The sequence below is a fragment of the Camelus bactrianus genome, chromosome 1 (assembly GCF_048773025.1).
Source record: "Camelus bactrianus isolate YW-2024 breed Bactrian camel chromosome 1, ASM4877302v1, whole genome shotgun sequence".
In the NCBI taxonomy this organism is placed as follows: Eukaryota; Metazoa; Chordata; class Mammalia; order Artiodactyla; family Camelidae; genus Camelus; species Camelus bactrianus.
Window position 1 is genome coordinate 59,900,791 of NC_133539.1, and position 27,006 is coordinate 59,927,796.

A 27,006-nucleotide genomic window follows, 5' to 3' on the forward strand; every position below is an offset into this window, starting at 1 on the left:
CAAAGAGGGGGGGTAAACTTTCTAAAGTGAAAGGTGGCGTTATGGTGGGTAGATTACAGAAACGTTTCATTTTTCTTCTATTTTTTCCTACAATGACTAAAAGTTACTTTTGAAAGCTTGACTTTTTAAGTCTTCTTGTTCATCTAAGCATTTTTATTTGTTGAAGTCACGATATAGTTCATAACTTTGAAGAGAGAAACGGGTGGAAAATTTATAAACCAGATAAGTCCTCTCGTGATGTGAGTCTGGTTGTTCTGGGGTCTCCACCTTGAGTTCGTGGAAGGCCTACGTGTGCCGTGCCCCTCACGCATGCACACTTGTCATGTGTGTCTGTGAGTGTGTGTGGGCCTGCACCTGCCGGGATCCGCTCCTGCATCTGCGACTGGTGAGGAGCAGCAGGTTTTATAGAAGGCAATGAGGGGACTGGAGCTGCTCAGAAGGAAGTGTGTTCTCCCTTTGCTGCTGTCCTGTGAGAGAAAGCGAGAGAGCTCATACACCAGCTGACTCACAGCACCGCAGTCTGACGGCTCAGGATCTCAGGATGGGGCTGGCCTGTCTCCCAGGCCTTAGGCCCCTGGGGCATTGCTGTATGACAACACAATGCTGTTGATTGTCATTTAACAATCATATAACAAGTTACTGTTACATAATAACCTTTCACTATTTAAGTATTATGTTCTCAGAGGTAGGTATTGGTTGTCCCCATTTTACAGACAGGAAACCAAGGCTCAGAAAGGTTAAGAGGTAGAGCCCAAGGTCAGGTCCCAAGGTCAGATCCCGAGGTCATCTCACTCCACCACTTGACTCCTGTATTTAACTGTGCTTACACAGACAGGCACCTTGGCTTCCTTTTCATTCATTTACTATTTAGAACATATTTATTGAGCACTTCCTGTGAAATCTTTTTTCAACGAATGAGAGTTTATTGAGGGTTGTAATTCTCTGTGTCAGCCACTCTTCTAGATGGTGGAAGCACAACGGTGAACAAAAGCGGAGAAAAATTCCCTGCTGTCATGGAGCTGATAGTCGAGTGAGGGGAGTAAGAGAGACAGATAATTAGTTCTATAGTAGGTGTTTTTTAATGCAGTGTATTCATAGAAAATTTTGAGGTTCAGTGAGGCCAACAGGTCAGGAGTGATTACCACTGAAAAGATCTTCTATTACTCATAGTTCCCATGAGGAAGGAAGCGCATCCCACAGGGCCACAGGTGGAAACACTGAGGGTGGTTGCAGGGAGGGTGAAGGAACTCGGGGCCTAAAGCCTTTAAGAGGTGAGTCAGGGTAATCACGTTTAGGATGAACTAGTTTGGATAATTTCAGCAGGCTCTGGAGCTCAGGGGCCATCCCCAGTGGGCTGGTTTCCTGACCCTGGGATGATTAGGGCAAGTAGATAGTGGCCCGAAATGAGAGCCTGATAAAGAAGTTGGTTGGCAGTATAGACTCTGGCTTGATAGGTTTGCATATGAAAGGCACAAGCGGAAGCAAGTTGTTTGCCACCTCTAGGAATCAGCTGGCCCTGAGAGGGGCTTTTTCTCCAGGGTCAGCAGGACTCCAGATACCACAGCATCAGAATACAGAACACTAAGAGACATGGTTAGATGGCAGTAAGTGCTGCAGGGAAAGTAAAAGAGAAAGGGAATAGAGAGTGTCCGTGTGGAAGGGTGGGATGCTGCACTTTTAAATAGAGTGCAGGAAAAACTGGGAAAGTAGCATTTCAGTAAGACCTGAAGGCAGAGAGGGAATGAACCATGTGGGATCTGGGGAAGAACTTTCTAGGCAGGGAGATCAGTAACTTTAGAGGTAGGAGCCATTGATAACATCACCTAAGTGTGCATCAACATGCCCTAGACCATGGCAGGAAGAATAGAACAGAGATCAGTTAGGCGTCACAAGCTGATAGCAGGAAGGGGTGGGGTGCCTTAGGTGTGTGAGCTGAATATGGAGTGTTTTGTCCAGAAACCAGATTTGAATATCTTGATATTCCCCATTTATCCATATTTGGTAAGATACTTCTCCCCAAATCTTTTTGAAGAAAAGTTGATTCTTAGTGGAAAGGTGATTCTAATCCATAATAAATTTATCCGACAATACAACATGGACCAATCAGAAGTGAAAGATTATCAATTAAAGTAAATCATGTCTTATCATCAATCCCTCCAGTGATTTCCCATTTGGATTTAGGATAAAGTTCCAACTCTCTGCCATGGCCTGCAAGCCTCGGAATCTAGCCACTGCCCACCTTTCCAACTTCATTTTGCATCTGTCCACCCACCAACCATGCTCCAACCTCAGGAACTTCCCCCAGATAACCTGAGCATCCCAAACTCCTTTCTGCCTTAGGAGTTCTGCACAGGCTGTGCCCTTGGCATGAGGCCTTCCTCCTATCTTCCCACAGCTGGTTCCCTCTTATCATTCAGGTCTCGGCTTACTTCTCAGAGACTATCACCAGCTGCTCACTCTGAAGAAGTTATACAGACCATCTCTAGCTCAGTAGCCAGTTTAATTCTCTACATGCTGATCAACTGCTTTGGAAATTTTTCTAACTCATTTATTAGTTTATTATCTGACCCCACTTCCACCTCAACTAGAATGTCAACTTCCTGATGTCAGGGACTTTGTCTCCCTCACTGCTGGAGCCCAGCATCGGGAATAGCACTGAGCATGTGGACAGCATTCAGTAGACATTTGTTGAGTGAATGAATAATAATACAGTATCTTCAGATATAAATGGATCCTACAGGACCCAGCACTTAAGGAATAAAAGAGCCGTCTAATGTGGCAGGGTCTAGGCAGTCTTCTAGGAAAGAGGTGTTCTTGTGGAAATAGTGATTCCAATATACACAATACTAATTGTGTGTTTTTCTTGCAAAGGATGTCTCCAGGGTTTCTGTGGCGCTGGGTGATATCTCACCCCAGTCTTTGCCGATCATGTCACGGAGGGCTCTGCTTTAGTAATGAGGAGATGGCCTTGTCACTGTTGGGCAGGCATGGCAGACTAGCAGCCCTCGGGCCTCTGGTCCCAGGTGTATAGCATTTGGCAGCAGAGTGTTTGGATTCTGTCTTAAAACATGAATATGAATGTCTTTAGCAGACCTGCACTCTCCATTTGGCCATTCCATGCCACTCCTGATTGTCCAGTATCCAGACTCTTCTCATGTTTACTTCCTTGTTAATCCCTGAGGACACCTGAGCTTCGACCCCCTGCCCTGTGTGACTTAGTGCACAGTTCTCTAGCAGCCCAGTGGGCACTTTGGATGTTTTTCTTGGCTGAAGAGAAGTTGGAATACTACTGGTAAGTCTCTAGAACCAGCTCATGGCTGGAGGACAAGGAGTCAGCTTGTCTCACCTGTCCCAAAGGCAGGGAATGCTTGCTAACGGGAGTGTCTGGTTGCAATTATGCAAGTAACTTACACAGTGTTTTTAGAAAGGGACCCTTCCAGGGTCCCCTCAGTATCATCCCAACCCAGTCTCTCTACCCAGCCCTTCCTGTGTTCTAGGGGCCAGCTGAGGTTCTCACTAATTATTCTCTCATCACCTACTTGCCATTTCTCCCACATTTAACTCTCTTAAATCAGACTTGTGAGACAGGAAATGCCTCACTGTCTACCAGTATCTTAGAATCATGTTTCCATTTTTTCATCTGGCCTTTTCAGCTGGTCAGCTTTCATACTCAAGACTAAAGCAAGCATCATTCTTTGTCATGATGATATTTCTGTATTTATTAGTAAAATATTGTGAGTAATTAACAGAGCTGGTCAGAATTTTATGCCTCCCCCAAAACCTCCAATACCATTTTCAGTGACAATTTCAAAATCTATAGGAGGACGTCCTGAATTGTATACAAGCCTGACCCCGGGTTAGCTTTCAGAATCCCCATTTAGCAACTTTTACACAGAAACTTCAACTTTACTGATTTTGGAAACCCACAGGCTAAAATCAATTTTATTCTTTTTTTTTTTAATTGAAGTACAGTCAGTTACAATGTATCAGTTTCTGGTGTACAGCGTAATGTCCCAGTCATGCATATACATACATACATTCGTTTTCATATTGTTTTTCATTAAAGGTTATTATAAGTTATTGAATATAGTTCCCTGTGCTATACAGAAGAAATTTGTTGGGTTTTTAAATCTATTTTTATATATAATGGCTAATATTTATAAATCTCAAACTTCCAAATTTACTCCTTCCCAGCCCTTTCCCCTGGTAACCATGAGGTTGTTCACTATGTCTGTGAGTCTGTTTCTGTTTTGTAGGTGAGTTCATTAGTGTCCTCCTTTTTTTTTTTTTTTTTTCTTTTTTTAGGTTCCACATGTGAGTGATATAATATAGTACTTTTCTTTCTCTTTCTGGCTTACTTCACTTAGAATGACGATTTCCAGTATAGCACAGGGAAATATACACAAAATGTTATGATAACTCACAGAGAAAAAATGTGACAATGAGTGTGTATATGTCCATGAATGACTGAAAAATTGTGCTGAACACTGGAATTTGACACAACATTGTAAAATGATTATAAATCAATAAAAAATGTTAAAAAAAAAAAAAAGGATGATTTCCAGGTCAATCCATGTTGCTGCAAATGTCATTATTTTATTCTTTTAATGGCTGAGTAGTATTCCATTGTATAAATAAACCACAACTTCTTCATCCAGTCATCTGTTGATGGAGACAATCAACTTTAAATAGCAAGTCAAATAAAGCACAACCTACCAAAATTTGACAAAATCTAATTCTAGCCTTTAGCATAATCACTGTTTTCACTATACATTGTTCAATCTGTTTTCAAGGTAATGGAAAATTATTCTATCATATTTATGATCAGGAAATCATTTCATGAGTGGAATTGGGTGTTTTACACATGATTAGGTTCAAACATCATTTACAGTTGATTTGTAGCAGAATTTTAAAACACCAGGACTAAGCATATATGCAGTTTAACTTGATGGATCAGAAAATTTGCCCATAACAGATACCACCATGACCAGGGGATCAACGTTAACATCACTAAAACTGGATCAAATTGTTATTATGTGCCTCCTGATACAGCACATCATGTTCAGGGGTATTCTTGCCAAAAATGCACATTCTTAATCTAATATTAAGGAAACATCCAGCAAACCCAAACTGAGGAAATATTCTACAAAATAACTGTCTTGTATTTATACTGTACTGATAAAAGATGTCCAAGTCATGAAAGACGTGGCCTTTTTCTATAAAGGATATTACAGGAGTGATTGGCAATTAAATTCCTGATTTTGCTAGTTATGCTGTGGTTATGTAAGAGAACACCTTTGTTTTTAGGGAACATACACCGAACTATTTAGGGGTAAAGGGGTATCTTCTTTTTAACTTATTCTCAGTTTAGAAAGAGACAGAGAAAAGGAAAAGCAAGTGGTAAAATGTTCATATTTGGGAAATCTGGGTGAAGGAGATGTAAGAATTCTTTGTACAAATCTTGCAGCTTTTCTCTAGATCTGAAATTATGTCGAAATAAAAAATTATTAAGAATTTATGCCAGTGGCATCATACTCATGAATGTATCGCCAGGTTGATGGGGATGGGAAAAACCCAGACGGTGGATTTTCCCGGCCACGTGTGCCCTCAGTGTCAATCTGTGCTCTGCGTCCAAAGAGGCCAGGGAGGACCACAAGGCCACCGCTGCAGGAAGAACACAGAGCGGGGAAAGCAGAAGGAGAGAGCCTGGGCTTGGTTGGGAGGCCCAGACCGAATGCAGTCTTGTTTCTCTGCTGCTTTTTTCCAAGCCAGGTAGCAAGGACCTAGAGGAAAACTCACTCAGCACAGGTCCTCGGGAGAAACAGGGCCAGGCTAAGACTGTAGGGTCTCAAACTACATTAAGTCCTGGAGACACTAAATCTTACACTTTCTTTCCTACCTCACACACCAAAAAATGTAGATTCCTTAAAAAAAAAAAAAGGCCGAAAACAGAAGTCATTGACCACCAGTCACCTGTTTCTTCCTCCAGATAAGCAGTTTCCTCCCTTTCTTCTTCCCTTGTGTTCCCTTCCCTCGGAGAGTTTCCATTGTGACATTTTCAGTTAAGTAGCACTTAATCACAGTCTTAAATGTTCCAGTGGCACCCAGCTTAACTCTTTCCCTCTGCCTCTGTAATCAAGGCTGGCATGGTTACCTCTGGTTAAGATTACTACTGAACGGCACATTATGAGTTAAATCCAGGTCAGGCTCCCTACTGGCTCCCCGGTACTCTAATGTGATAGCACATAGCCAAAAATAACTGACCTGGACAGCAACTTACCTCCTACTTTGGTGTTCATAAAAAGTTTTGAGTTTGACTGTCAACCCTGTGTCAGGATACCATCCTCAGGAGTCTGATTCACCTTTTGTGTTCCAGACTGAGATGGAGTAATAGCCAAGATCGATGTTAACCATACTGCTTTCTGCAGCATATTAATAGAATTTGGTAAATACTCACTTTGGAGAGTCGTCATCTACCAGAGCATGTTAATTAGCATATTAAAGGTTCCTAGAAGTCCTGCAGAAAAGAAACAGGTCACTTCCTTTAACCCATCTTAATTGACTGGGCAACACTTAGAACATCTTAAGGGACAGGAAGCCCTAGCCTATACTGATAGTCACTTTGCTGAGTTTAAGAGATGACAGCCTCAACGACATTGACTTTTTCTTAGAGGTCTCTGGACCTAAAAATAGATGCCAGTGATTTCTCTTGATTTGTGCTTAGCTATTCATCACCAGCCATTTAATGAGCTCCTCTATGACTGAAGAGCTTGTGCTGGGATACAAAGATGGGGGACGTCTCTGTCCTCAAGGACTTCCCTTAGAGTTAGGGAAGTAAAGTACATAAACAAGCATTTATCAGTGCCAAATGAATGGCACAAGATGTGCTCCCAGAGAAATAGGAGAAGATGATGGGCTTAGTCTTCTTAGAAGCCCTAGGCAGGCTTTAGATAAGCAGAGAGGCTGCAGAATGGTTTGAGTGATGGGAATCACAATATGGGTGGTGCAGTCAACTGAATAATTAGACTAAAGTGGATGGTTCATATAGAATAGTGGTTTCCAAACTTTAGCATACATCTCCAATTACTTGGAGGGCTTGTTAGAACAGAGTGCTGGGCCACCCCCATAGTTTCTCATCTGGTAGCCCTGGAGCAGGACCTAAGACTCTGCATCTCTCACAAGTGCCCAGACGATGCTTACATTGCTGGTGTGGGAACCACAGCTTGAGAACTTTGGGTTATCAAAGAATGGACGCTCATGCGGCTGGAAAGGTGAGCTCCGGCTTGATCATGGAGCAGTTTAAATGGCAAGCTGACAAGTTAGATTTTGTTGATCAAGTTTTAAACAGTGACTTGCACATAGCAATAGGATTGTTCTGGTAACAGAGATATAGCAAATGGGGAAGAGAAAAGGACTAGCTGCAAAGAGACCAATTTGGAGGTTGTTACGTAGTTAGAGCAAGTGGATTTAAAAGCTCCGAATTAGGGCAGTGACAGCAGGAATGGAAAGAAAAATATCCTTTCAGAAATCTTTGTGAACGAAGACTCTGCCTACAGGAGAGAAAAACTGCAAGAGAGCCTTGGTCATTCTCTGAGGGAGAATGCAGTTATATGCAGTAATGTGTATAATGTTATTTTGAGGCTTTGTGTGTATTACTGGAGCTGAACTGGTTTATGTTCACACAGTGCGAAAAGCGGAGAATGTTACCATGTAAGGTAATAGAGTAAACTGTCTTAGAGAGCTTACATTTAACCTACCTGAGGGCTTATTTGAAGGCCTATGAGAAAACTCTGATGTGGATAGATCTTGGACTCAGGCGTGGCCCTATTTTACCAGGAAAATTTGGCTTCCCGGCCAGGCATGGAGCTTGGGAGGGTGGCCTGCAGGGAGATGAAGCCAGAAGAAGACGCCCTCCCCAGCCTTGAAACTTCAGGTGCCGTGAGTCGTGATTAAGACCTCCCTGTGTTCATGATATCTTTTTTTTTTTTAATTTTAATCTTTATTTTTTGAGGGGTGGATAATTAGATTGATTGATTGATTGATCTTAATGGAGGTACTGGGGATATCACCCAGGACCTCATGCATGCTAAGCACGTGCTCTACTACTGAGCTGTGCCCTCCCCGTCAGAAGCCTTTTAGGAGAGTTCCCTACTCCACAGTTGAGAAGAAACGTGCATTTCCTCTGCAGAGGCTGTGGACAAGTCTGAGAGCATGAAATGGGTGTATACAGAGGGAAAAAGTATCGGGACTGTTTACTCTGGGAAGAGCAGCAGAGCTGCTTTCACTGCCTTTTGCCTGATCTGATAGGTCAAGTTTCAGATTCTACCCCTGGAATAGAGAGAGAGACTTTTTAGCTCTTAACTTCCAAAGCCAGCTAGAGGGAATAGTGAATCAGTGACATCAGTGTGACAACATCAGCGTCACAGCAATGGCCTTGCAAGTTTAGAACGTGCTTCTCTGGGGTGACGGGGCAGACTGACTCAGTGCCCTTTGAGGTGTCTCCTCTCTCCGTCTCTGACTCAGAGAGAGGATTACACAGGGGAAACTGAGGCTAAGGAGACCTGAGGACAAGCAGTGGGAAACTTTATCATTTTAACCCTCTGCATCCAATGGCATCCTTACCGAAGTCAAAGCAGGGAGGGTGAGGACAGGACCCTGAAGGAGCCAGCAGTAGTTGATGGAGATCTGGACTGAGTTAGAACAGAATTCCAAAGGGTTCATCTAGATTAAAGCCAGAGGTGCTGACTTTTCACCCCTATGGAGATTGTTTTGTCTTTTGAAGAAGATCCTGATAGAAAGAGCTCATGTCCCAAAAGGCTCTGAAGATGAAAAGGATTCCTGCCCTGTGTGGCTCCCACCAGATTTAGAATCATCCCTGTGGTTCAGACCTCTGTGCACATGCTACCAAACAGGAACAGGAGTATAGGGAAGAGAAGGGGACCAATGAGTAGAAATGAAGTAAGATATATCCCAGTGCAATGTGCCTTTAAGGCTCAGAGTGGCCCTTCATTTTGTACTCTTAGTTTAATGGGAAAAACCAGACACAGATATTATAAATCAGAGATTTACATGTTCAGAAGTGTATTGAAAAACACATGAAGCCTGAGTAGAGTGGTGAGGTAAGGAATGGTGGGTTGGCAGAGGACTCACTGGAGAAGAAATTCCTGAACTAAGTGTGTAAAAGCTATGGCTTAGTGAGCAGGAGGCAGAGGCTTGCGTTCTGCCTTTGAGAATTGAAACTCAAATTCATTCTCCCATAAGAGATGGAGGAAGGAACATCCTGAGTTAAGATGTTTGCCAGGTTTAGTCTAACATTATGGTACGAGCAATTGCAAGGGCAAGTTTCCTAGTGATAAGAAACAGTGTTTCTGGACCAGGCTGATTCTCTGCCTCCCCCATATCCTGCTGCTGTCACCACAGCAACTTTCTTCCAGCACCAAGTGGCCCAGACATCGAGAAGGCCAACCAAAGGGGTTTCCGGGATGCCAGCCAAGCCAGGAACTGGTGTTGTGTAGCCTGAGGACCTCAGCTGAATGTGCAACTAGGAGACTGGCTTTGCTAAGCATTCCGCTAAAAGACCTGCCAGAGCCATTAGTACATCACACAAGACGTACTGATACTTGCTGGAGGTTTGGTGCTCTGTAGTTGAATTTGTGGATTTATTACCCAGAGGATTTTCACCGTTGACCTTGCCATGATACACCCTTCTCCATATAAGCAATTTCCAGTGTGAAGAAAATGTATATATGATAATTCTATGATTTTGTATTAAGTAAGTTAGTTATAGAAAGCCAAAGGAAACAGGAATGTTTGAGTATATAAACTCTGCAGACAGATGTATTGAAATGCATTTGCCTTATGTAGCTCAAGCCTTGGGAAGCAATAAGGATGAGTTTACAATTATTCCTGTATCATAGGAGCTAAAGCAAGACAGAAGAACAGGAGGTTAAAAGACTCTTCCTTAAATATCTAGTGGGTTTTAGGAACCTATGATTTCTTCTGATTTCAGCTCTTGGAGTCAATGCTTCCAATTCAATATTACAGTGAATACCAGGGAGACTTTTATAGCCCTATTATATCCATCTGGATGATGGGTAGTGAAGTATGATTAATACAGAACAACTAGACCCCGTATCTTTTAGCAATTACATAATACAGTATGTGAAAGACATGCCTTTGGCATGCGATTGAATAGCATCACTGAACTCCAGAAAAGTGGATTAAAATGAGTTTCCCTTCTTGAGTTGTGCCCCTGAAGCCAGTAAGGAAAATGATGGGCGAACCCAGTGAGCTACGCGTCTGGGGCACTCTTAATCCACCCAGTGCCGTCCGCACCTGTGTGTACTCTCTGGGCTATGAGTCTAGCCCTTATAAGGACACTGTTCCTGGTCTTTGGGGATATTAAACCCACAAAACTAATAGAATTGTCTTCCCATTTTGTCTAGGAGATGTGGTCCTTCTTTACTTTCAACTCACTTTGAGATCAGTGGACAGAAAGCTGAACTAGTATTTTGTGATTAGAAAAATAGTAGATGACAGCCCTGTGGATGCAGCTGTAAGGCATTTGCCACATGCTAAATTTGCATTCCTTGATGGCTTGTACACAATGTATTCTGCTTTCCGAATTGTTTTGCAAATTTTACACTAAACTAAAAAGAGTAGAAGCCTTTTTTTTTAGGTGTAACGTAAAAGTGAAATAAATAGGAGCTGAACCTTTTTAAAAAAAGGGATTGAATTATAAATAAGCAAAAGTTCTAGTATATTCATCTGCTACCCATGTTGTACATAAATATCTTGTATTCTGATTGCTAATGAAAGGCTACCCAGGTAAAAGAATGTTCGACATGGACAGTGGGCTTATTAGGAGGTGTTCGGTGTGTAAACGCTCATGAGCTTTATTCCAGTTTTCATCTTCATGTCAGGCAGACAACTCTTATCTCCTGTGCTGCTTAGAAACATGCTGCTGTAATTAAAACACCTGAAATCATGGAGCCTTTGTCTCAAGGCTTAGGCTAATAGTATTGACATGTTTATTCTAACCCCATGATGGTATCTGAGACCCTAATATCAACAGCTGTTCAATTGCCTCATCACCAGGCCCATCAGAAGCTCCCATTCTGAGGGATACCCTGTAGATAAAGAGGCAACTGTCATCTCCGGGAAATAATGTGTGCTGCCTAAACTTCCAAATGGTGGGAGAGGTGGACACCAATGACCTGGTAGCCCAAGGATGTGACTGCCTTATTCTGGGATGAGATTTCAGGCATTGTGTGTAGGAGTGGTTACTGGAAGTGGGGATGGAAATGACACAGAACGGCAACTTGTAGCATTAAGTTTTTCCTTGTTTTCATGAGGCATGGAACTTTGAAGCTAAAAAATGGCCTTAAATTATCTAGTCTAACCTTTAGAAGAACACAGAGACAGAGTGAAGGAACATACAGAATAAATTTCAGAGTCGTGAAATTAGGGGAGATAGCTATGGTTTTATTTTTATTTAACTTAGATGGTACTTCCAGTGGAACTAGACACTTATAAGCACTTCACAAATATTAACTTCTTAATCCTAATAACCCTGTAGGGTAGATACTAATATTCATTCAATGATGAGAAAACCAAGATATACAGAGATCAGGTAACTGGCTGAGAGTCACAGAGCTAGCCAGTGGTAGAGCGAGACTTTGAATGCATTCTGTCTAATCTGTCCATTTTGTAGATGAAGAAACAGGAGACCTGAGTGTCTGTCCACTGCTGCCGCCTCTGTCATAATCCACTGAGTCAGCACCAGTGGATTATTCTTGGATCATATAATCAAGGCAGGAAAATTATACCACCAAAGTTTCTCTTTTAGTCAACATGAACAAAAATATCATTAAGAGATGAATGTTGGCACCAAGAATTCTCTAGTCATTGGCAAAGCTTTGGAACGTGTTCTATGACCATGCATCATGTCGTCTTTTCTCAAATATTAAGAAAGTGGGCATTTCAGAGAGGTGGCTTGGGAATTGGAGGAAGTAGGGATGAAAAATAGTATGGTAGTCTGCTGGTGGATGAGAGTTTATCGTTTGTTGGCTATTTAGATTTTCTTGATTTCATTAGTATCTTCATATTCCCATGACCAATCAAGTAAGCTTATCCCTCTCAGTCTTTGAAGTAGGACCTTCACCCTCATAGGTTACCTGTCATGTTTCCTATTTTTCCAGTTTGTGGCTGAGAACTGAACTGTAGGATGCATTTCCTATTGATCTAGAGGCACTGGTTTTTACCTTTTTATTTCTTCTTGAAACATTCTGCTTCATCCCAATTTCCTCCTTTGAAGTAGGTGTTTTTGGTTAGGAAGGGCACATTTAATTTTTTCCAGAGGAAAGTTATATACTAATGTGCATAATGAAGCACCTAGGAGAATTCAGGAGGACGAGAACTTTTGTACACGATTGGTGGGAGTAAATCAGAGAGCAGTTGGCAGTACCTAGTGAGGTTGGTGGTGTGTATATGCTAAAACCCAGTGGTTCCACCTTGAAACAGATGCTTTAGAGTTGAGAGCAGGACTACTCAATATGCTATCTGCAGATGGTGAAGGTTTGTGAGTTGTGCTTCTAGTCCACAGTGAGGCAAGTACAGAAAAAGAGAGCAAGCTTTTAGAGGCTTTTACAGCAATTTGATGTTCCATAACATCCGCCAGTGTGACTTTGTATTTTATAAAGGCATTGGCCCAAAACAGATTGGAAATAAGAAAAATGGGTCCTTTACCACAGGGAGTTTGGGAAGTATTGCCCTAGAGGAATTCTCACACATATGCAAAGAGACCTATACAGGGTTACGTATACTGCCTCTGTGTGTGTGTGTGTGTGTGTGTTTAACAACCTAAATGTCCCTTGTTTCCTTGTTAGGAAAATGTGTTATAAATATCACAATATGTCCTATGAGAGAATATTATTCAACACTTAAAATGAATGAACTATATCAGCATGTGTGAACATGAACAATTCTAAGTCATTTTGAATAAAAGAGCAAGTGCAAAATGATACCTACATTATAATTATATATATAAATATAAAATACAAAGTAATACTATATTTGCATGTGAAGTAAATGTCTAACAACATGGACAGGAAAGCTGCACACCAAGTTCAGAAGAGAATTTAACTCTGGGAAGGAAAAATGGGGGATGAGATTGAGAATGAGTGAAAAAAAATTAAAAGGCTTTAACTACAGCTATAATCTTTTATTTCTTTTTTAAAAAGCTAAGCAAATGTGGCAGAAATGTTGCATTTATCTTATCTAGGTGGTGGGTACCTGGATGTTACACTTTTTCTATATTTCTATCTCAAAAATATCCCGTAGTAAAGTTAGCCTCAGAATATGATTTTTTTCTGATCAAGAAGCAAGTTGAACATGCCAGAACATCCAAAGAACTTTATTCCCTGAAGGATCCAGGGACACATTTATCTTCCCAGTGACTTAAAACCAGATATCAGCCTTATGGGCAGTTTTTATGCCTCAGGGTTACAGAGTAAGCCTTGGTTCAGAACCCTGGAGAGATGTAACAATGCCTGGATTCTGGTCCTAGCTTCATGACTGACTAATTTGTGACCATGGATTTCCCATATACAAGCTTTCTTCGCCTTATCTGTAAAAATTAGTGAGACTGAGATTATTTTCAGCATGGAGATTTTATAACATGTAAATTATATATAAATGTATATTTGAAATGTTACATAGACTAGCGACTTGATGTTCCTTTTTATAATAATTACAGAGGCTAAAAGAATATATGAAAATTGCATCCAGAAAATAAAATACTTAGAAATAAATCTGACCAAGGAAGTGAGACTTTTATGTGGAAAACTACAAAACACTGTCTAAGGAAATTAAATGTGATTTAAAGAAATGGAAAGATATCCCATGCTCTTGGATTGGAAGAATTAATATTGTTAAATGGCCATACTACCCAAAGCAATCTACAGATTTAATGTGATGCTTATCAAATTACCCAGGACATTTTTCACTGAACTAGAACAAATAATCCTAAAGTGTATATGGAATCACAAAAGACCCAGAATTGGCAAAGCAATACTGAAGAAAAAGAATGAAGCTGGAGGAATAACCCTCCCAGACTTAAGACAATACTACAGAGCTACAGTAATCAAAACAGCATGGTATTGGCACAAAAACAGACATAGTATCAGTGGAACAGAATAGAGAGCCTAGAAGTAAATCCATGAACTTTGGGTCAATTAATCTTTGACAAAGGAGGCAAGAACATGCAATGGAGTAAAGACAGTTTGTTCAGCAAATGGTGTTGGGAAAACTGGACAGCTGCATGTAAATCAATGAAGTTAGAATACTCCCTCACACCATACACAAAAATAAACTCAAAATGGCTTAAAGACTTAAACATAAGACAAGACACTGTAAACCTCTTAGAAGAAAACATAGGCAAAACATTCTCTGACATAAATCTCAGCAATGTTCTCCTAGGGCAGTCTACCCAGGCAATAGAAATAAAAGCAAAAATTAATAAATGAGACCTAATTAAACTTACAAGCTTTTGCACAGCAAAGGAAACCATAAACAAAACAAAAAGACAACTGGAATGGGGGAAAATATTTACAAAAGATGAGACTGACAAGGGCTTGACTTCCAGAATATATAAACAACTCATACAACTTAGTAAGAAACAAACAACTAAATCCAAAAATGGGCAGAAGACCTAAACAAGCAATTCTCCAGTGAAGAACTACAAATGGCCAATAGGCACATGAAAAAATGCTCAATATCGCTAACTATCAGAGAAATGCAAATCAAAACTACAGTGAGGTATCACCTCACACCAGTCAGAATGGCCATCATTCAAAAGTCCACAAATGATAAATGCTGGAGAGGGTGTGGAGAAAAGGGAACACTCCTGCACTGTTGGTGGGAATGTAGTTTGGTGCAGACATTATGGAAAACAGCATGGAGATTCCTTAAAAGATTAAAAATAGACTTACCATATGATCCAGCAATCCCACTCCTGAGCATGTATCCAGAGGGAACCTTAATTCAAAAAGATGCATGTACCCCAATGTTCATAGCAGCACTATTTACAATAGCCAAGATATAGAAACAACCTAAATGTCCATCAACAGATGACTGGATAAAGAAGTTGTGGTATATTTATACAATGGAATACTACTCAGCCATAAAAAAGAATAAAATAATACCATTTGCAGCAACATGAATGGACTTGGAGATTGCCATTCTAAGTGAAGTAAGCCAGAAAGAGAAAGAAAAATATCATATGATATCACCTATATGTAGAATCTTAAAAAAAGGAAAAAAGACAAACTTATTTACAAAACAGAAACAGACTCACAGACATAGAAAACAAACTTACGGTCACCAGGAGCGGAAGGGGTGGGAAGGGATAAATTGGGAGTTTGAGATTTGCAGATACTAATATATATAAAATAGATAAACAACAAGTTTATACTGTATAGCATAGGGAACTATATTTAATATCTTGTAACTTAAGGTAAAAAAGAATATGAAAACAAATATATGTATGTTCATGTATGACTGAAGCTGTACACCAGAAACTGACCCAACATTGTAAACTGACTATACTTCAATAAATATATATGTATATATATATATATACACACACACACACACAAAAGAGAATACATGGAATAAACAGATGTAGGAATAGATTAAATATATGTGCAGTGGAGTCAGATCTGGGTTTTAATCTTGCCTCTCTGCCACTTACCAACGATGACCCTTGGTTTCCTGGAGGACTATTTCCTAAGATAATAATCTTACTACATAGTACCTATCCCAGCTTGGGAAGATTTAATAAGATAACAGTATTACTGTTGTTGTTGTTACAAATTAGTCAATTAACTGTTGTGCCTGGAAAGGTACTAGAATAAATTCTCAAACAGCTCATTGCAGCCGTCTTCCAAAAATGGGATGAACCTAACATGCCAGTTACTCTTTAGAGTCGCAATGAACTAAGCACACATTTTCTGGACTAAATGATGGCACGTTCTTTTGTAACCGTGCATCCAAAATAATTTAGAAATGGCCCTGTCTCAGTACAGGACCCTAACGAGATGATGCATTACAGCTTGCTTCCAGCTCTTGAATGCTCTTTCGCGTGGGCTGTGGGTGGATGGCCCTAATTGTTTACACAGAATAAACCTGAAACAACAAAACTAAGATTGTAACTCTTGATTTTCAATTGTACTTTATGATATGTACGCTTGCCATTAATTTGTACCGAATGTACCAAAGCAGGACCAGATGACCGAAAAGAAGAATGATCAGTCAAAATTTGCACTGGTAAATCTCAAAACCAGGCTATGGAACAGAAAATTTGGGCAGTCATCCTTCTTGCTTAGTAACACAAGGCACAGTTAATGTGGCTGGGCCTCTAGCTCTGCTGTCACGACACATGCTGATAAAGCTACATTTTGAAGGCTTGGATTTAAGAGAGCCTTGTGATACCACAGGGGCCTGGTGACTGAAATCTTCTGCAGCTTATCAGCAGAAAGATAAGAGAAGCCCTGGTTCCACCACCAGTGCGGTGGAGATGTTTATCACTCAGTCTTCTGAGAACAGGAGTCTGACCCATGCCAAACACTTCAGAAATAATGTCAACATACTCAAGACATAGCCAGCACAGAGTTCTCCGAGATAAGATTACCACTTTGTCCTTAAAGGGATACCAGCCAAGTCAGTCGATCCCCAAATATTCCCTTAGCAGAGCAACCCTGTGAGTTATCCTTCATCCCAGGGGACTTGGGGAGCTCAATTTTTATAACACTACATGCAAATATTCTGCTGTTGTTTTCCAAAGTATGCACAAGACTCTAGCCATATCTAAGAGAGTTTCCACAGGGGCAAGAGCCTGAGCTTGGTTCCTCCAAAATCAGCCAGTTGTAGAAGCTGGAGGCAGCTCTCTGATGGCAAAAGCATTTATCCATCTTATTTCAAGATTTTGTTTCTAGTGTATTGGCTATGTCTAGCCCTAGGGCTTCCAAGGCCGGGTTAGACCTCTAGTTGGGGTCTAGGATGAAGTCATTTTAGAAAAAGATGATTTAATCTTAGATGAGTAGGTGTAAAAAGCCTCTGTGATAATTTGTTCAAATACCTCGTCATACGGTTTAACTATCAATATGCAAACTGGCACCGGGGCGACAGGGCCCATCACGGGTTGAGCTGAAGCTGGTCAGGTCTTCTCCCAAGACCTTTTTGGCAATGAGAAGAAATAGCATAAGAGAGACAACCCATGTTTGATATGTCATCCAGACACTAACCATATCTCTTCCTGCTCTGAAACGCTTCACATTGATTGCTTTGTCCTCCCAGTGCACAGTCCTAGTGTGGCCTTCAGGATTCCAGTCCCTTGTGCCCAGGGCTGTGCTGTATGTAGTTACCGGATTAATTAAAAACCTACAGACAAAAGCCCTTTCTCTTGTGGCTTTTTTCAGTAGAATCTCACACTGAAGTTCATACTCCTCCAGTTCACTATTAAATGTTTTCACTATTCTTTCTATCCAGTGTCTCCTCCTCTGTTCATCTTTATTTCATTCAAAGGATCTACTTAAGGGCTGTGTTAACTTGTTCTTCCATTTTTCCTGCCTCTGTGCTTTTGTTCCCACTGTCTCCACTTTTGGAATTCCTTCTCCCTTCTCTTCTACTTGGACACATCTCTTCCATTAAACCTTTTCAGACCAGCCCTGCCGACACTGATCTGACCCTCCTCTGAACTCTGCTTCCTTATCTTCTAGGTCTGTGCCAGGCCTTTGGCAATTAATCACATACCGCTCTGGGGGCTTATCTTTATTTTGCATGTTCTGTCTTACTCTTTTGCTGTTCTCTTTCTTTCCCTGCCCCTCTCTCTGTCTCTGTCTCTGTCTCTGTCTCTCTCTCTCTCTGTGTGTGTGTGTGTGTGTGTGTGTGTATGTGTGTGTTTCTGTAGCTAGATAAGGGGCCTATGAAAATAAAGCCTGCGTCTTACACATCTTCAGAATATTCATAGGTGCTCCATGACGTTGCTTTTGGTTGATGGTTCTTGCTTGGGATGATGGGATTTAGTCCATGAAGGATGAAGTCTTTGTCTTCTGCCCACTGAGTGACTGTCAGTTGTTACCTCCCAGAGAGGGTTTCCTTGACCGGGATCTGCAGTTGGCCCCGCCATCCTGCCCTGTGTCCTGGCTTCCTGAGGATGGAGCTGCCTTACTCGCAGGCTGGCAACCTGCCTTAACTGCCCCTGACACGGCTATGTCTTCTGTTCTTTTCCCTCAGATGCATATTCTCATTCCTCAAGTGAAAACGGAGGCAAGTCCGAGTCTGTGGCCAACCTGCAGTCCCAGCCCTCCCTGAACTCCATCCACAGTTCCCCTGGTCCCAAGCGCTCTACCAACACCCTGAAGAAGTGGCTGACGAGTCCCGTGCGTCGGCTCAACAGCGGGAAAGCCGATGGAAACATCAAGAAGCAGAAGAAAGTACGAGATGGTCGGAAGAGCTTTGACCTGGGATCGCCCAAGCCTGGGGATGAGACGACCCCTCAGGGAGACAGCGCTGACGAGGTACTCACCCGAGGCCCTGGTGCCTGCCGTCAGGGAGGGGCTCCGACATACCTCCTCCTGGAGCCCTGGCAGGAACCCTCCCCTGGGTTTGTAACTAGCCAGTCTCTCGTTCCCAGGAGTTGGTCTTCTTGGGCCTGGGTGATCTTTGCATTCTCAAGACCTTGCCAGTCTGCTTTGTGACCCACTTAGAGACTAACCAGCACCAGGATATCCAGCGGATAGGCACCATTTTGCCACATTTGGAGACAGGGGCTTGGGCCCATGGGGTGCCAGCTGGCCACCAAGTCCCCAGACTCTGTTAGAGACTACACAAACCCTGCTGGGCCTGTTTAGAATAAGAATAAAAGGATGGAGATCGTTTCACTTGGAAAACAGATGGCTGTATTGGGAGATTAGGGCTGTTTTTGAGTATCTTGAGCAGTACCATATATAAAAGGGGGTAGATAATTCCTGGTTGCTCCAGAAGGGAGAATTATGATTAATAGGTGAAGGTTTGCAGTAGGCAAGGTTTCAGCTGAGAGAGGGAAGTTTACCAGGTGAACGGTGGGGCGGTTCATCAAGTGATGAAACAGGCCTTCCTGAGAACAAATGAACACCCATCCTGGAAGGGTGTCAGGCCGTCCTCACACGATGGTCTGAGAGACCTGTGTTAGCCGAGAGGCCACACTGAACAACAGCCTCTTACATCCCTTCCAAAGCTGAGGTTCTGTGATCAAAATATAGTGGCTATGTTTTGGTTGGGGAATGAGATAACTGTTTTATCTGGCAAACTAACCTACTCTAGTCACCGACGCGGCCAAGAAATTCTTCCTAATGTGTAACCAGAGTCTCTTTGTAAATTTACTCTGTCTGCCTTTTGTAACTCTGAAAGTAGGCAGGAGAGCCTGGTGATATCTAAACTGTGGTTTAATAGTCCTTCGAAAACTAAAAAAGTTAGTTTCTCTCTGACCGCTCTTTCAGCTTTCTCTTTTCCTGCCTAATCAGTAAGGTTTCCTGTGTGTGTGTGGTTTCCCCCGTCTGGTCCTCACTGTCCTTTGAGATGAGCAGGTGAGCCCATTCCACAGAGGAGCACACTGAAGCCGAGAAAATAGGAGTGTGTTAAGAGAGGAGGGTAGCTTATAATGTTACTTCTTAAAACACCCCAAGTCCTGAACCAACTGGCATCTTTAACTGTAGGAAACAGTGACTAATGCTGCTCTTTTGTTCTAGAAGAGCAAGAAGGGGTGGGGTGAAGATGAGCCAGATGAAGAGTCACACACCCCCCTCCCTCCGCCTATGAAGATCTTTGACAACGACCCCACGCAGGACGAGATGGTAGGACTTTTTCGCTTTCTCACTTGGAAAAGCAGTGTGTAAATCACGGGATTTCGTTGTGGGTGTGTGGTGGGGGTAGTGACACTCTCTCTCCCGTGTTACCTCTTACACCACGTGGGCCCGAAGCAATGCACATTCCGTCTGTATTTGGTAGGGGTCCCCCATCCCTGGAGGTCTGACTTCAGTCCGCACAGTGGAGGGGTGTGTGTAGAATTCGCAAAGTGGAAATCTGCCTAGTATCTCGCCCTGTTGATGGAGGGTAATGGCTCTGTCTTTGGAAGCAGCAGATCCAAAAAAAAAAAAAAAAAAAAACCTGTTTATCTCAAAAAGGAATCTGAGGTGCTTCAAGGTCATGATCATTTTGGTGTACCTGACTGTTCAACCTATGTTTCAGTAATTCTTTTCCTTACACACAACTCTGAGATCCAAATCACAGCAACCTCCAGCCAAGCCCAGTGCTGTTAAAATTCTGCAACCACAGCGTGAGGGATGGAGATGCTGCTAAGGGGCAGCTGTTGTCAAAGACTGCCAACCTGATATACCAGGTTGCCCCAGTTGTTTGATTTGCAAAATCCCTTGCTCACTGGTGTCTGAGACGCGAACATCCACCAAGCCTCTAAGCGCAGGGTGATCATCTCGATTGTTCTGGAACAGAGACTCAGGTTGGATGTGCTTCAGGTACTGGCTGAGGCTCGGTCAGGTCCCTGCTTTCATTGTGTGCCCCGTCACCGGCCTTCCTCACCAAGCACGCTCCCACTTCATCGTGCTTCTCCTGCCTCCTCTCAGTGTTGCTGTCCCAGTGGACACTGGAGGCTGAAGTGGTGATTTCAGTTTTTGATGGTCCTTTGCATTTGCTTTCCAGAGTGCTGTTTTATTGGGTTGGTGGTGGTGATTAGCCATCCCTCCAGGGTCTCCTGATGCTCTCCAGTGCTCTGCCCTGCAGTCGGCAGCCCCTTCAGGGCAGGGAGCAAACCTTTACACCACCACCCGGATACAATTCGGAAAGTATTGTGTGCAGATGCTTCGGTGTTCCTGGTGATATCCCAGGCCTTGCTTTAATTCTCCCTGCTTCGCGTTTGGATCGGTAGTGCCCAGACATTGGTTAAGGCCTTGCAATGTGCTAAGCTAGTGGGACATTGTCTAGGGACAGGCCCATGACTAAGAATGGTCACCGCCCTGCTCTGTGACTCACCCAGGAGAAACACACAGGTGTGGCCCTTTGTAAGATGATGTTGGTGGCCCTGGTCTCCAGGGCCAGCTCTGACTCTGGACTGATGGGAAGCAAAGTAGCAGGCAGCATGGCATGGTGCCCATCCAGGATTCCCAGGGGTGGAAATGCCTGTGCTTCGCCTTGAGATGGGAACCAGAACCTACTTACTGTGTTCCCAGAGGCCTCCTGTGAGATGTTTTAGAAACAGTGTTAGTGTGTGGGGGGAGCAGGGCGCTCAGGTCGCATTATCTGCCACCCCACACAGCCCTCCACGTGGCAGTGCCAGCTTGCACGAGATAAGTAGAGGTCACGAACCCTTCCCCTCGAATTCCCTCAAACACAATTTGTTTTGGGGAAAGGATGTTATGTTGTTTCTGGATAATTTTTAACAGAATGTGGACTTACCCTCGGACGTTTGTGTAACCCTGGAAAAGGGTTAGAGCAGGTGGCATTAGCCCCATTTTAGACACCTTAGCCTCCACGGTCCTGCTGTTTAATTTCTGGATGTTTCTTTTTCTGGAATATTTGGGAGTGGGATGAGCTTCAGAGATTCTAGCAAACGGAGTTGGATTTATTAAAATAATTTTTACCACTATGTTAAAAGAGTTTTTAAAAGATCGCCCATTCTCACGTACGATAGATTCCCCTCATTTGCTTCCATTTGTTCATATGCGTGTATGTTTTATTTTTATAATTATAATATGCATATGCTGTGTTCAAAATCCTATAGTTTTAATGTTTATAAAGTTAAATATTAGTAATGTTTAGTATTTCCTAAAATCTTATTAGTTTTACCTTCAGAACTATAATTTCAATAGCCAAGGTATTAAAATTATTTCACTTACTTGATGTATTTGATGTAATCTGCTTGACCAGCCTGTCTGGGGATATCCAAGGTTGTTGACTCTAGGTAATTCGGCTACAAATCACTCGGTGTATACAGCATTTGTTCTTTTGACTTCTGTCCTTGGAATAAGTTCCCGGGGTAAGATTACTAGATCAAAGTGTAGATAACCTGCATTTCCCAACAGACTTCAGCTCTTTTCCTGTGTTCCCCAGGAGAGAGTGTTGCTCTCGCTCTCTGTTAATTACATTTATTTGATTTTTTTGGCCCATCTCAGAAGCAAAGACCTAAAGTGAGTCTTAGATTAGACAACAAGAAGCTTCCTTTTTGAAGTTCTTCCCCTTAAGGGACAAATCTGAAGCCTGAGCCCAGCCAGGCCAGTCAGCTCACCACTCCCACAGTCACTAGCCCATGCGGCCTGGGCTCCGGGAACACCATTGCCCTCCGCCTTGAAGTGCAGGGCAGGGAGAAGCTCACACGTGCATGTAGGGTTAACCATTTCTCCCCCGAGTTTCTTCTCAGGTATGAGAAGGAAGGAAAAAAAATACCATCCCTCAGTGAGCTGGAATCCCCAGACCACTGAATGGACAGGCACCTGGGCCAGTCCTTAACTGCTGGTGTTGGGGGTGGGGGGAAGGAAGGCCCTGGGCTGGAGCCCTGTTTCACTGTGAATGGGATGGTCCCCGGTTGCTCCAGCGTGAGACACACAAGTCCTGCTAAAGCCCTTTATTACTTCCAAGTGTTTCAGTTTGGGGGCCTTACCAGGAAGAGCTGTGTTTGTGGAGGAGCGTGTGGAGTGTGTGTGTGTGTGTGTGTGTGTGTGTCTGTGTGTGTGTGTCTGTGTTTGTGTCTGTGCGTGTCTGTGTGTGTCTGTGTGTGTTGGGGGGGCAGTTTCTCGTCTACAAGTGCCCTGCCCCTAGAATTTCTACTTGACACACGATGACAATCTATATTTACCATCTTCATCTAAGTAGAGCAAGGACAATTTCTCTTCTTTGGACACAGCCGAGGAGGCTAGGCCTGTTGACCGCCCGTTTCCTGGAATGCCAGTGGGCAGCCCTGTAGTGGCCAGTCCTGTCACACACCGCCCCCCCCCCAGCCCCTGTTGCTGTCAGTGGGTGCAGCCCTTCCCTGTTGGCCTCCTGGGAACTCAGTGACCCCTCCCTCAGCTCCTCTGGAGGCCTGGCTAGGGAGAGCCTCGACCCACCCCTGCTCCGCTCCTGGCCAGAACTCCTGACAAGGGGTCAGACAGACTAGCCCCACACCCTCACTACCCCCCACCTTCTTCAATCATCTCTTCCCTCTAATCATAGAGCTTTGCTTCCCTTGCCTGCCTTGAGCTTTGGACTTGCGCCTTGAGCTTTGGACTTGCGTGTGGCTTCCTAATTGCTATTCTGCATTCCTCGCTAATCTGCTTTTCCTTTGCTGCTCAATGTCTTGCAGTCCTCCTCTTTGCTAGCAGCCCGGCAGGCTTCCACCGAAGTACCGACTGCTGCAGACCTTGTCAGTGCAATAGAACAGTTGGTCAAAAGCAAGCTGGTAAGTGGGGTCCTGGAGGCAGTTCTGTGTGTCTCACCTCCATGCGGCTCCCGGGGCCTTACATCTCTCTGCCATGGTCTCCTTTGCACCTTTCCTCATTTCTCCTATAGGATTGTTTCCAGCTAACGATGGTTTCTAAAAAGCTGCACCCCAAAGTCCTTTTTGGCTTTGTTTGAGAATGGGCGTGGGCAATTAACAGGTCCTTTTGGGATTGTGACATTGATGAAAGGTGAAAAGTATCCAAGACAAAACAGCCTCCCTGTAAGCCTGGTCCCCTGGCCAACAGGGAAATGGACTGATGTGTGTCTGGTTAGCCCTGGAGCTAACTATGCTGCTGAGACACAGAACATGGATTGGATCTTTGAAAACACTGGATTATTTGGATAGTTTTATTGGGGGACCTCAGATAGTTTTCTAGCTCGCAAAGTCTTGCAAAAGTAGATTGCTGATTATAAAGGGGAATGGGCTAAAGTATGCAGACACCTCGTCACAAGAAATTAATGGAGATGGTGCATGTCCCCATCATGAGAGTATGCCACTGAAAACCGGTCTAGCTTGTGACGGTCTCATGGACCAGTCAGACCGTTGGAGAGAAGTTATGGGTCTGAGCTCATTTAGGGTTTCGGCATAATGCTGGTGAAAGAGCTCCTTTCTGGTGTTTTCTTTTTTAACATTTTTTTAACTTTATGAATTTATTTTACAATATCATATTTTTAAATTGAAGTATAGTTGATGTATAATATTACATGTTCCAGGTATACAATATAGTGATTCACGATTTTTAAAGGTTATACTCCATTTATAGTTATTATAAAATGTTGGCTGTATTCCCCATGCTGTGCAGTACATCCTTGTAGCTTATTTTATACCTGATAGTTTGTCCCTCTGAATCCTCCACCTCCATCTTGCCCCTTCCCCTCCCCTCTCCCCACTGGTGACCACTAGTTCCATCTGTGAGTCTGTTTCTTTTCTGTTATATTCACTAGTTTGTTGCATTTTTTCAGATTCCACATGTAAGTGACATCTTACAGTATTTGTCTTTCTTTGTCTGAATTATTTCACTTAGCATAATGCCCTCCAAGACCATCCATGCTGTACACCAGAAACTAATACAATATTTTAAATCAACTGTACAGCAATTAAAAAGCAAAGCAAACAGACAACCCATTTAAAATATGGGTAGAAGAACTGAAGAGACATTTTTCCAAGAGGAAATGCAGATGGCCAACAGGAACGTGAAAAATTTCTCAACATCACTAATATCAGGGAAATGAAAACCAAAATCACAATGAGACACCATCTCACACCTGTCAGAATGGCCATTATCAAAAAGAATATAAATAACAAATGTTGGCAAGGATGTGGGGAAAAGGGAAACCTTGTACACTGTTGGTGGGAATGTAAATTGGTGCAACCACTATGGAAAACAGTATGGAGGTTTCTCAAAGACCTAAAAATAGAACCACCATATGGCTCAGCAATTCCACTCCTGGGCATATATCCAAGAAAAAAAAAAAATTAATTCAAAAGGAGCTCATTTTTTGGATAGCTTGTTTGAGTAGGACTGTTCTTCTACTCCCATATTTTCACTCCCATATTTTAAGTGTATCACTACAGGATGACAATTTGAAGCATTTTCCTTTCCTTTGCTATCATCCATGTTACTCATTTGGTTTTTCCTGCAACTCTCATTAGGATAAATGTGCTTCCGCCAGACTTCTGTTGGGCAGTCCTGTTAATCAGCACCATTTAAACCCTTCTCCACTTGGTCCAAGAATTAAAGGAAAGTGGTGGATGCTCTCTGGGGAAGGCTGCCTGATAATAATTTTGATTACAGTAACTCCCTTTTCAAATATCCCAACTTACAGAGTACCAATGAAATTTAACACATACGGCTTTCTTCTTCTCTTTCTAATTTTCCTTCCTAATTAAAAAAAAATTAGCTGATATTTTAGTGCTAGTGTCAAACTCCTGAAGGTTGGTTTTCCCACCATCTCTGCCTGTCTCAAGGGTGGGAGTTGAGTGCTCTTGTGGGCACTACCTTGACTTTTCAAAGCCCATCTCCCTGATCACTCTTCACTTACTTGCCTTTTCTCTCCACCCTGATCCATACGTCCTCTTCATTCTCCAGATAACCATTCAAATTTTTTTCCTTAAAAAATCATCTGTTTATTTGCATTTTCTCTTTCACCACCTGGGCAAGGGCCCTGACCTCATGCCCAGAGTAGCTGTTGCTTAATCCTTCTCCACCCTCATCTGCCTCCCAGCCTCACTCCATCATTGCCTCCCTCCTCAGTGAGGGCTCCCTGCCTCCTTCTTGCCGGTATAAGCAGTGGTCTCCAGTGTGGGGGCACCTTGAGGTATGCAAGATGGGTTTTTGAGGTGCTGAAGGAAAACATTAGAATCTCTTTAACTCATCATTTTTAAGTGGTTTTGTATATCTTTTATTATGTGCATAATGATAACACAGGAGTACAGAAATTAATTTATAAATAAGTTGCATGTTTTGGGAGTGCATGATCAAAATTGGGTTTACTAATTAAAGTATATAATCAGAGTTTGGAGAGCCCTGTCCCATGGGAAAAGTCCACAGTTACCCAGGAGTCTCATGTTTTGAAGTCTATTCTCCAAACTACATTTGCAACACCCACGTATGATTCTGGCAGAGGGACTCTGCTCCAACCAAATTGGTTTCTTCACTATCCCCCAACATGCGTTTGGCTTTCCTTCACCCTTATGTCTGTTCATACCACCCTACTTGCCTGGAATGTTCTTCCTCTTATTTTGGCTTATCTAAAACACAATAGCCCTTCAGGGTCCCACTCAGATCCCATTTCTGCACAGGGCTTTCCCTGACCAGCCCAGACGAGATCTCTTCTGCAGTCCCACAGCAGTTTCTGTGTAAGCCACCAACTGCCCGGGACAGCTCTTAGACAGTCCCGTTGTGTTATTTGTTAAAATATCTTCATCTTTTCATTTGCAGCTTACCTCTGCAGCTAAACGATGAGTCATTTAGGACTTCATTTTCTCCTCCTTGTATTAGTGTGCACAAATCTTTGACATTTACATCAGTGAACACTTGTTTCCAAAAATCTGTATTTTTTCATGTTTTGGGTTACCTTTTTCCTACTACTGCTGTTTACGTTAGCCTGTCAGGAGCCTCTACAGGCCTCGAGTTTGTGTGATCAGTGTTAAACATGTGAGTGAAGATGCTCAGAAGCCCCATAAGAGCAAGGGTCCCAGAGGAGAGGGAGTGTAGGGGGGTGTTGGAATTGATCGGCCCTGTAACAGGCTCTCAGCAAATAGCTTTTGGATGAATGGTCTTCCTGTGGTGATCTTACCGTAATAAGGGCTTTAACATCTTCCACCAAGAGCTGCTTTTTGAGGACTTGCAGTGAGCCCAGAATTACAGAGATTTCTTTGGCCAAACACATAAAACCAAGCCTATGCCACGGAAAGAAATGAGAGGGCAGTGGTTTGGTTTCTCAGAAGCTTCTAACCAAAATTTGATCCTTTCTCCT

General features: G+C 42.8%; 1 protein-coding gene across 18 annotated transcripts in view; it reads left to right on the forward strand.

Moving 5' to 3' along the window:
- The window catches only part of KALRN (kalirin RhoGEF kinase), a 616,794-nt gene that overhangs the window by 521,432 nt on the left and 68,356 nt on the right, over positions 1–27,006 (forward strand). For 8 of the 18 annotated variants that reach the window (XM_074364821.1, XM_074364789.1, XM_074364788.1 and 5 more), the window contains 3 exons: positions 18,295–18,578; positions 19,788–19,892; positions 23,390–23,485. In XM_074364821.1, coding sequence (XP_074220922.1) covers positions 18,295–18,578; positions 19,788–19,892; positions 23,390–23,485 — 485 coding nt within the window. The remainder of the gene's footprint in view (positions 1–18,294; positions 18,579–19,787; positions 19,893–23,389; positions 23,486–27,006) is intronic. The other 10 variants (XM_074364798.1, XM_074364799.1, XM_074364814.1 and 7 more) reach the window with 3 other exon arrangements.